This window comes from Onthophagus taurus, chromosome 1, assembly GCF_036711975.1.
Source record: "Onthophagus taurus isolate NC chromosome 1, IU_Otau_3.0, whole genome shotgun sequence".
Classification (NCBI taxonomy): Eukaryota; Metazoa; Arthropoda; class Insecta; order Coleoptera; family Scarabaeidae; genus Onthophagus; species Onthophagus taurus.
In genome coordinates, this window is record NC_091966.1 from 35,947,588 (window position 1) to 35,959,664 (window position 12,077).

Here is a 12,077-nt window from a genome sequence, read left to right on the forward strand (position 1 = left end):
TTTGAAATCTTGCCATAAAACTCTGATTTTTTTATATTTATTTATTGAAATGTCGGCTAAATATGGAAATTGAATTGTGAAATATTTATTATTAATTATTATCACTATTAATTATTTTAGTATACTATATAATTTTATTTATACTAATTGAGGTGTCTAAAAGTGATTAATTTAAAATTTTATTTTTAAAGTTTAATAAAATTAAGTTAAAAATGTTCGAGAAGTTTCATCAATTCTATCTGCCATTTTGCTAGTACTGCATAGACATTTTTTGCTGTGAACATATTAGAGAAGCAAGATATGAAAAGTACCATAATTCAAAAAGGTTGATATTTTGTGTTTTGGTCGACTTTTAATGAATCTAAACCACAGTCCATGTGCCCAAGTTTTTTACGATAATAAATTGTGATTGCTACTGGTTCGATATATTTTCTTTATTGTTTCGCAAACATAGGGCAACATTTTTTCTCGAGGTTCAGAGCATTGTGAACGCTATTTTTGTTCAATATCAACACTCAATATGAAGTCAGGAAATTAACGAGTATATATGTAATAATATAGAAAGGCGCTATCATTATGAAAGATTCATTAAGTTTACGCGTAACAACAATTATTGTGGAAGTATAACGAGAGCATAAGAATGTAGTGTACTTCTCAAAATTGTTCCGAACAACGCTGAATGATATCCCTCGACATCGACTCTAACATTCCACAACATCATTCTAGATGCATTCCTGTCAGTCTTTTACATTACCCACACATTAATCAGAATAGTCTTTGATTATTTTCAATATCGTCGCAGGCACATCTAAAACTATCCTCGATATCCCTTAATATTGTCTTTGACAACCACTTATGATCGTCTCAGATATCCTTTTACATCGTTCTTAACACATCGCCCAAATAAGAGATATTTGGAATAACTCTAGCAGAACACCTTGACATCATCCCGGACATATCTCAATATCAACTGGACACCTCTTAACATTACCACGCACATCTTTCAATGTCTTCCTTGGCGCCTGTTAATTTCGTCTATATGTCAATATAATTCCTGTAATTTCTTCTTCATCATAGAATCCCAAACATCTCTGAATATTATCGCTGGCAGTCCTTAACATCATCCCGGGTATTCTTCTACATCATCTCCGACATCTTTTAATGTGATAACAGGAGACTCCAAACATCGTTCGAAAAATCACTCAATATCATCCTTAGCACCCCTCAATCCTGACACATTCTATTTCGTCACTGACATGCCTCAATATCATGACTGTCTGTTTAATGTCATCCTAGATACCCCTCAATAACATTTACGACATTTCTCAACATCATTTCCATCACTCTACTACATTATCCCATACACCCCTCAATATTGTCTATGATCAACCACATAAAACAATACGACCTAAGTTCCAAAGCTAGATGCTCATTAGGCAGCCTGACCGTGCAGTTAGGTAGCCTTTAGGCTAGGTGGTCATCAAAATCTAAGATATCTTTTACTAATTGAATTTTACATGGGTGTTAAGTCTCCGACGACTACTAAGCATCGGCCGAGACATCCTTATATGTATATCGTTCCTAACATATCTTAACATTGTTCATACCATCATTCAACATCATCCCTAACATCATTACACATCATTCCCGGCTTTCTTCAATTTCGTGTTATAAATAATAACAATAATAACTATAAAATTCAGTACCAGAACACAAGAATTAGAGCAACCACTCGTTGGGAACTTCTCAACTGAACTGTCCATATTGCTACGATACTCCCCCAACCCAAATCCACTCACAGTTCCGCAAGAAAAAGGTGCTCCAGCTTAACACAACCTCAATATATGGCGTTAGTTCGCACATTCTCTCAATATCATCTCTTTCACTCTTCTGCAGCATACCAAAGATCGTTCAATATTGACTTTGACCCCAACAACATCCTGAACATCCTTCAATATGATGTCTGACATCTCTAAACATTAACCTAGACACCTCTCCACAATGTTTCGGCCATTTCTCAATATCATTTTCGTTCCTCTTTTTCCATTTCTCAATTTTACCTCAGACAACATTAAATATTATTTTGGCAGAATCTCTATACATTATTCTGGACATGCTTCAATATCACCCCTGCCATTCTTGTGTATCCTCCCAAATATTCTTCCATATTGTCTTAGACAACTCTTAACATCGTTCCCAACATATAGACTTCATATAATCATTGACAACGTAGCTAAACACTGTCTCGTACATTTCGCTGTGTCATCTTAGACACCATTCAATACCATTTTGAACAGCTCTCAATGCGATCTCATTATTGCAGAGCAGCTACGAATTAGTTCTCAACCATTTAGATAATTTATCAATTATAAACCATCCGATTATAAACCAACTTTCAATAATTAATTACATAAATTACTTGACATTAATAACTTATAACAAAACAAACTTTTGAATTGATAAACAAAAAATTAAATCAAATGTAGAGCTTCGACGTATTTCGTTCTTAGTTTAGCCGAAATCAATCCCTATTGGAAGGCTGCAATGCTCTGGCCAACTTTGTTTTAACATGAGATTAATTATGTAAAATCCTACGTTTTTTGTTCTTAGCTGCTTATCTCAATGTTGTCACGGACATTTTTCAGCACATCTTAACATCATGATATCTCAATATTAGCCCGGCACCTTTCAATACTGTCGGGGATATTTCCCAACATACTTCCTGTCCCCCGTCAATATAGTCTAAAACATCTATATAATGTCACTGACAACCCTTAAAATCCTTCTATATCGACTCAGGCACATCTCGACATAATTTCTAATGTAATTAGTTTTGAAATCAATGTAAATTTCTATTAATCTTTTCTAAATTTTTAAGCTGGTTTGTAATAAAAAATGGGATAAAATCGATTTCTTAGAATATCGCCCTTAAAATTATACAGATTTTAGCAAAACTTCTATTTGAGATAATAATTTTTAAATTTAATCAAAAAATCCACGATTAAAGTGATTGCCGTGATATTTTGAATTTTGTTATTAGTTGTGAACGCACTTTGATTAGCTTAATTAGTTAAAAATATCTTAGAATATCTACATGACTAAAATTTTTTTGTCTAACTTTCTTATCTCAATTTAATTTTGAATTGACTGTATATGTAATTTGAATTAAAATTTAGTACAATTATAAAATATCGATTAGGTCAAAAGATTATCTAAATAAACTCATAAATTAATTATCTTACGTAGTATTTTGCGTCAATTAGAATAGCTAACACAGTCGATTTGTTATAATCGATTTACAAAATTGAGGTTATCAAAAAGGCATTAATTGATTATGAGATCGATACTGTATCGGCAGACATTTCTTCTATTAAAAATAGATGATCACATTTTAATGATCTCGTGAGAAAATAAACAATTTCGTCTGCGTCAATACATAATAATATTTCAAATAAATGATGTCAATTAAATTTTATTAAAGTTAAATTTTAAATTAAATTTCAAAATGTTTTTGTCTAGATTTTTGGCGAGAAATTTAGTCGTATACCATAGTTATAAATTTTCGAAAACTTTCGTCTTTATGTACTATAGTATAACTGGTTTTACGCAATTTGCCAGAATGCATGTGCTGGAGAGTTGGGCATCCGGCACCATCAAAACGAGGCTTGTTGAACGTAATCCTGGGAATTAAAGTAACAAACTCGACGTTCGTCGACGAACTCGCGCGTATCGATTATCCAACAAATGAGAATTCCTGCTGGTATCATACCAATTTCAACACAGCATAGGTGTACCTTTTCTCATGAATACACACAATCCATTTCAAAACCCATTAATACAACACGGCGGCTATTAATTGATTTCAATTGCAACCAAGCAATCATCTATTGTTATCGAAATATATCTCAAAATCAAATACTAATCGAAGGAATTGTCAAGTTTTGAGAAAATTTAGCAATAATTTATTTATTTCCAAAACTTTACATCATTAATTTTTAAGGAAATACTAATTAGACTAAAAGATTTGATGAAATTACAAAAAAACAAAAAAAGTTGCTTGTTTTTTTGTGGCATATCGAGTTTCGGAGTTTACTAAAAAAACCTGATCACGTAAATTTCAATATTTAACTATGGTCGTATTCTGCTTTATTTTGTGTATCAGCTTTCCGGTATCCATCCTCGTATACATCCGGGTATGGACCGTAAGTTTTGGGGCCACGATCAATACTTAAGCCGACGCTGTCTGTTCTATTCGAAGCTACTGCATCCCGTGTATGCTTCGCTTATCTTTGCCAACAACGCTCGGAGGCATATTTTACCACAAAACTCACACCATTAAATCACGATTCATATCGAACAATTAAACGATGAATTATTTATTCAGTCGAAGCCTAAACCAATTCAAACTCATTAAATCAAACACCAAATTTAATATCTAAAATTGATCAATTTTCATAAACAAAAGATTTATATATTGCTATATTTCGCGATTCTTGATTTCAAATAAGATAATTGATAACTAAAACCAATTTAACATCAACAAAAACAGTTGTACACAAAACAGATTCTACCTCGAAAAGTATAAAGAAGAATACATTTACAAACAAAATATTTAACACTCGTTTGTATTAAACATTGAAGTTTAGTACATTAACTAAAATTGTTATGAGGCATAAGCTGAAATTGCCTGGCGTGAGTAGAGTGAGTTCTGTTGGGGGTATTTTGCGCCTATTTTGATATTGCGAAATTAGCATAATGGATATTGTACGTGTAGCACTTGGAATATCACTATTGTTTATCATAAACTTACGTTTGAAGACATCTTATAATTACTGCTATTTTATTAATAAAATAATGAACATTCAAATTTTGATTCATGAATTTCAAGGCTACGGTTAATACGGTGGAGAGGGGGAAATAATAGGAGGTGATTAAAAATTGTATTGGAGTGGGTGGCTATTGATAGAGAGAATAAGAAAGATATATGCGGGAACAATGATAAGGATCAAGCTTGGAGAAGATCTGAGCGATGTGTTTTGCACGACAAACAGTTTATCAGGATTATCCAATAAGATCGAAGAGAGAATATAAGAGGTGGTTGGAACGAGAAAGATACATATGTTAACTTATTTAGGTGATATGGATAGTTGTGAGATGTGATAGTCAGGTTTGAAAGTGAAAAATGCCGAGATATAGTCCTATAAGGAAAGAGTGGAAACGAGACAGCCAGGAAAAGAGATTGAGGAGATGTGAGTATTTGTATTTTAGGTATTGGTTCAGTGATAATACCACAAATATGAAGTATATAAAACATTGATAAGAAAGGTGAGCAGAGATTACGGATTGAAAGGGACAGGGAGGGTTGGAAGATATACAAGCAAAATACTATATACAATATAGGTAATAGGTTTAATTTGGTAGACACCGAGGTATATAGTAAGAGAAGTTGTAAAAATGGATAAATTCAGAGAGTTTGTGCTTCAAGAGAGGACTCTACAAATTGTCAAAATCTCATCAATAAGTATTTCACCACCTCGATGTCTACTGCGGTAATATTTTGAAACATTCAAAAGCGTTCAACAAACTATGGCACGAAGGTCTCATGTGCAATATTGTACCCTGTCAATGATAACAGAGCACACAAGCATTTGACATAGAATTTGTTTCAAACTAATAGTTTCAATTAGTTACTGATGTCTCTTGTCAGTATGAGTTAATGATTGTGTTCTAGTGATATTTAGTGGAAAAAGTGTAATAAACAACCAATAATCAATAATCGATGTATCACCTTTAAAACGAGACAACGTATTGCGCTATTTGGCATGAAATGATACACGGAAGAGCAGAAAATCACATTTGCAGCAGTTTACTCAAAATGTTGGACCAAATTGTTACAGATTTACTGGAATTTAAAAAAATGGTCATTTGGTCTGATTCCTGTATTCCCAGAATAGGAATAGCATTATGTCTTTTGGACTGCAGTATTTCACCAAAAATCATTCACAAATAAATTGGAAGCTGGGCATTGTGACGTTCAAGAAGTAGATGCTGTGCATAGTCTTCTAGAAAGAAAAATGCGTTTTTCCGAAATTTTTAGTATCAAAAATCAAAAAACGATATGCTAACTTTTAAATCCAAATTACTGCGTTGTAGAGTGCGTTTAAAATAATTCTCAGAAGAATCGCCACTTGTTGTATTGTCTATTAGTGAGAGGACGTTTTATTACTGGCACATCATGTCCTTCCAAGTTAGAGCAACTTTTTATGCCCTCCTTGCCTGTGCGAGTAAGTACTTGTACAATGTCCAATCTGACTTTAAACTGATTAGATTTGTTTTTTACTTTTAGTTTTGTACAATCAAATCTGTACAAAACCGTGTATTCAAAAACATATCCATCAAATAAATTAAGATTGGGAGGTACCATCGCTTAGCTTTACTTGGTGATTTGTACTTGGTTAAGAAAGATAAACTGCTCCTATATGCTTGTTGTAATTTTTGATTATTGAGGAATATCTAATTTTTACTTTGTAAAATAGCTTTTCAGTGTCTGTAGTTACTACCCCTTACAAACTACATCCCAATAACACAGTCTTATTATCAACCAATTTGAAGACAATGACAACTTTTTCATTATAAAATTTTTAGCCGTACATTCCTCTCTATTTCTTTCTGAACATCTTATTGATTTCAATCGGAAAATCGCCAATTCTTTATTTTGAATACTTCCCAAAACACCCATTTTTATTTTGCTATTTGCACAGTCATATCACTATACTAGCTCCCACATCATGTCCGATTTCCTCCTTGGATAGATCGTTCATTACTTCATTTGATCAATGGTGTAAGTATCTTCTTGATAAGGAACAAACTCTACTATTTGTGTGGTTTAATTTTTTATATACCGCCGTAAACTTCCTAACCTTGTGCTCTTGCCAAAATTGCTGTATGATGTTTTCTGACGTTTTCTTTGATTATTTCAACATTAGGTCAAATTTTATAGTATCTATCTTTTATATTTTTTGTTTAAACTTTTTATGGGTATAAGATTTGCAATTTGTTCCATACGGGTTCCATTTGTCTAATAATCATCGTAGAAAGGCATAATTGGCTATCATCAACAGTATAGATAAGAAATCTGTCAATTCTCTAGGAGTAGTTAGTATCATTTTATCTCAGATTTCTTCTTTTTCCTTGGCAGTTCTGGATCAAATTCAGCTAATTCTTCGTCATTGGGTGCTTCATCTGATTCAGCATCTAACAAGGGATTAACTTCCAATTCTCCATCTAAGAAGTCAAAATTATCAAAAACATTTCGTAAAGGCGATAGCAGACATAAATTCCGAATCCCGTTATAAAAACAACTCCAATTTGTCTGCACCATTTCACTATCAGCACGCGTCAATTGACATTGTGTACAAACTGGTCCCATTAAAAGTTCCATATGATAATATTGCCGGATATAGACTGTGGGGAAAGCAATGAGCAGAAGATCTATTTTGAATTCTATATAATGAATAATGGATGTTTTTTAACGGGGTTAAAAAACTAACGTGTTACCTAACGTTGCAACTTATGCGCTTTTTTAAAAATTTTTATTAGATTTATTATTAAAGTTAAATTAAACTATTATGTGTTCTTCAACGCCTATCAAGGTGTGAGTACTCAGGTGTGAAATAAAGAGAAAATAGTCGTATCACGACACAGTGAGATGAGAAAGCATAACCTAAACATATAATTTTATGGAATTACCCCGAAAGATGTTAATATCTTCTCGTTGGATGATTTTAAGTTGGATAACAAAAATACGTTGCCATGCAATTTTTTCTATTCTGTAACGTGAGTTGAACATCGATAATTTCCTATGTTTATCAAAATACAATAACGAACCCTTCGTTAGCAAAGGTGTTTATTTAATGAATGGTTCGTGTGTTTGTTCATTACCACCATGATGAGAATTTGTCAATTTAACGTTTTCAATCAGAGACAGACGCACATTGTAACAACATACTAAATCTATGCCCTATGACGTGTTCTAAAATACTGATTATAATATTAACGAACGTTTGCGAGCCCGTTTTCATTTATGTAATGAATTGTTTATTGCTATGCTATTGATTACCAATCAACGAATTTATTTTCAATAGTTATCCATCTACATCGAAATGTGGAATTTAATTTTCTAACTAAATACAATACGTGCCATAGTTTAGAATTCGTTTCTGTGTATTATTTTGAGTTCTTTTATTTAGCGTGTTTGGGTTATTTCACTTTACCAAATGGTTTTGATGGTAGGTTTTTATTAACTTCATGTTATTACTATCAAAGTGGAACAGGTAGTGTTTCCGAAGTGAAGGACATACGAAACAATCAAACGCTTTTGCTACGTTAGTAATGGATGCATGAATATATAATTTATCTTCAAAGCCCCGTTGCATAAATTTCCCAAGTTCCCTAATAGCATCTGACGTCTATTTACCTATTCTAAATCTAAACTGGACAAACTGCAATAAACTTCCTTCAATATGATAGGTAATTTTAAGTTTTAAAACAATTTCAAACTCTTTCCCAAATATGGGAATAATAAATTATATGCAACATCATGGCTAGATCCTTTTTTTGAATAGGTATGTCTAAGGTTTAAAGTTTCAGCAACGATGCATTCACTAATTAACTTGCGCAGAGGAACGTTAATGAGAACGACAGTAGTTAGTAGTTTTATAATGATTCAGCATTTAACGAATTCTTGCTGGGAATTAAACTTTTTAAAGTGTAGATTCTTTGTGAATATTCGTAAAAATTTTATTCAGGGAGGTATTATCCTGGTATTCTCATAATTTGTTTTCACTCCACTAAAGGATGCGCCTAAACAGCAGAACAGTTCCGCCTCCCTATAAGGTTTATGGGTTTTCCCACGAATGTAGGAAGCAATTCAAGGAAACAAATTGCTATTTATTTAACTTTTTTTGCAAGGTTGTTTAGAGGGTGGGTTCACATGTTATTAAAAACTTTAATCTATATGAAACATTGAAATTATGTATACATAATAATAATGATAACTATATGTACATTAGATCTATAACGCACGATAATCTTTGGATGTTGATACAGGAAATTACATGTCATCTGCGTACTTTTCGAATTATAGCAAATAATTACTGATTGGCAGTTTCAAACGTGACGGCTGATGTTTCTCAATTAACCAGCAACGATATTTCGATTTAATAATTATGACTTCAGAAAATTTTCGAGATTTGTTCCACGAAAAGTTAATCTATGTGTACGATCGATGGGTAACTGACTGGACAAAGATCGAAGTGCTTAGAACAGAACGTGTTTACACAGTCTTTGGATCGATAACATTCTTACAATACGAGGAATAGTTAATGACTTTGTGGAAAATTCATTGTGTTCTTCTATCCCCCGTGGATACATAACTGTTGATGAAATATTAGAAGGTTGGTGGGGAAAATGTAATTTTATTCAGTTTGTTCCTAGAAACCTGCCAAGTATGGGATTAAAATATTTGTATTGGTAAATGCAAGAGCATCTCATGTGCTTAATCAAAAAGTTTATCTCGGTAAACAACGTGACTACAATATGAGTATAAAATCTAAAGACAAAATAAGGCGAATTCGAAACATTAAAAAGGACAACATAACATAAACATGATTGTGCTATTAACAACATTATTTCCATGACTACGATCGGGTTATTCTAAGAGATAAAAATTCGTGATTATTCTATTAAGGGCCGCAATAGCGGTAAGCTGAAAGGTTCTATAGCACCAAACCACATCGCCACAGGTGTACAACATTAGTCGAATTAAGGTTGCGCAAATTCAGACAGCTATTTTCGGATATAAATCTCACATGCTTCTAATTACACCTAATACATTTAGATTCAGTATTCTTTAATTAAAAAAATTGTATCTTTGCTACACTTCGAAGCCGAGTTTACAGTCTTTCTGGATACGATCGATACACTCTCTTTTATGTACACTTGGATTTATCTCAACAATTTTGAAAGTCTTGCAATCATCATCAAAAGTATGCTTTCAAAATTTACTATTCATCACATCAACTACTTTTCCAGCGTAGTACCTTATAAATGAAACAATTCCGAAAAGTTATAAAACTTTCTTTTACATCTGTATCCATGGTCTTGGCAGCATTTTTCATTGAAACACAAACAGTGTAGAATGTCTTGCAAATAGTGTTGATAATTTGATCAAACCTAACCACGATTTTGAAGCACAAGCATTGTTTATTTGTTTTAATGAATTGCGTGGAGTATGACATGTAGGAAGACATATGGTTTTGATATAAGGACTGCATTATTTTCTTTTTACCATATTCATTAGGTATTTTTCGGGAAATACGTGGATTTTATTATTATAAACCGGCCAAACACTATAGCACATAACAGAGGAATATTAAAATCGGAAAAGCAGGACCTAAACAACATGAACTCTTAAAATGTGAAGGGAGAGCGCTACTTGATCAACTAGGAAAACTATTTATCAATATCCCCAATACCAGGCAGGTGCTAAAGTATTGAAAACAGAGTACAAGTATTAACTAAGGCAAGTACAACCACCAAGGTAGATCGCTATTGGATGCCACCATAAAGATTTTCACAAAGAATCTAGCTGATAATATCACCAAACAAGTGCTCGCACGAGAGGAACAACAAGAGTTCCGTAAGAACCGGTCTATAATCGACGCCATTTTTATCATCCATCAAATTGCCGAAAAAGCATTTGAATTCAATAAACCAGCATATCCTTGTTTCGTGGACCTCGAATGTGCTGAAACTCCTTGTTTCAAAAACTTACCCCCAAACATGATAGATCCTTACGTATGCGGTGGAAGCAAGAGACATAGGTGAGACAAAGAGACGCACAACATCCTGATATACTCTAATGGATCGTAAAATGCAACACTCCGGTCATCGTCAGATGGGTCCGGAAAAAATGACGACAATGGAATGAATATGTATCAAAAAGGGATCTGTCGAGCCTGGCATAATGTACAAGAGATGGCAAAATATACACAACAAAGACCGATAGGAAGAACTTCAAAGTCATGGAAAGACAGCTGGACCTCAGTATCACAGGAGAAGCAGAACCAAGAATGACAAAGCTTTCGATAAGAAAAGGAAAAAAGTGGCTGATAGTTCGACCACCACATCAACTCCCGACATAGTGGCATTATAAAAAGTAATCACTTCTGGCTTTCTTTTATCTCCAATGTCCTCATCGACGATTTTTCGGTACATTCGAAAATAATCATGTTCTCTTGGAACTCAAAACAACAGCAAAACATTCCGCACATTCTTTATTCTTTCTTAGAGTATCAACCACTCTGGTTTTGTAATAAATATAATGGGCTCATTTATGTCCGTACAGGAATTTGAAGGTACTAATCTATTTACAACAAGTTAATTGGTCTATTGCTCACATATCGGCTATTGGCTATTTCTAAGCTAATTATTATTAACAATATAATCTTCAATTTGTTTGTCAAATACTAAACGATACTTTTGACGTCTGTATCTGTAAAAATATTTTGTTATCCCATCCTTACATTTCTTGGATAAAACATCTTGCTTCATTTTGCCTTGTCTTTGTCAAAATAAGGAACACTTTTTGCACAGTTGCGTGCTTTTTACTTGATGCACCATCATCTTGATCGTCGTCATCTCCCTCGTCCTATCATGATTAGTTCTACTCGCGTTATCTTTTTCACTTTCAGCATCGGATCTAATCTAATTTTGCACTTACTCGTAGCAACACAAGTCTAAGTGAACAACGAATAATAACATATATATAATCTTTTTAATAATATTACTATCTTTCCATTCTACCTAGACCGAGATTAAATCAAATTCTCATTTAAATTACCTTGTTAATACAAACGCAGATAATAAATTCAATTACGACTCCAATCACAATTACATTTCCTTTTCGTTTTCAGGGGCATTTAGACTTTATGACGTTGATAACGACGGTTACATAACAAGAGATGAAATGTACAACATCGTAGATGCAATTTACCAAATGGTGGTAAGTTTAAAAT

The 12,077-nt window shown here is 33.1% G+C and overlaps 1 protein-coding gene across 2 annotated transcripts in view; it reads left to right on the forward strand.

The window, feature by feature from the left end:
- Positions 1-12,077, forward strand: part of LOC111421146 (frequenin-2) — an 85,183-nt gene that overhangs the window by 66,396 nt on the left and 6,710 nt on the right. For both annotated transcript variants that reach the window (XR_011642208.1, XM_023054289.2), the window contains exon 6: positions 11,976-12,064. Coding sequence is in view for 1 of the 2 variants with exons in the window: in XM_023054289.2 (XP_022910057.1) it covers positions 11,976-12,064 (89 nt within the window). In the remaining variant the exon portion in view is untranslated. The remainder of the gene's footprint in view (positions 1-11,975; positions 12,065-12,077) is intronic.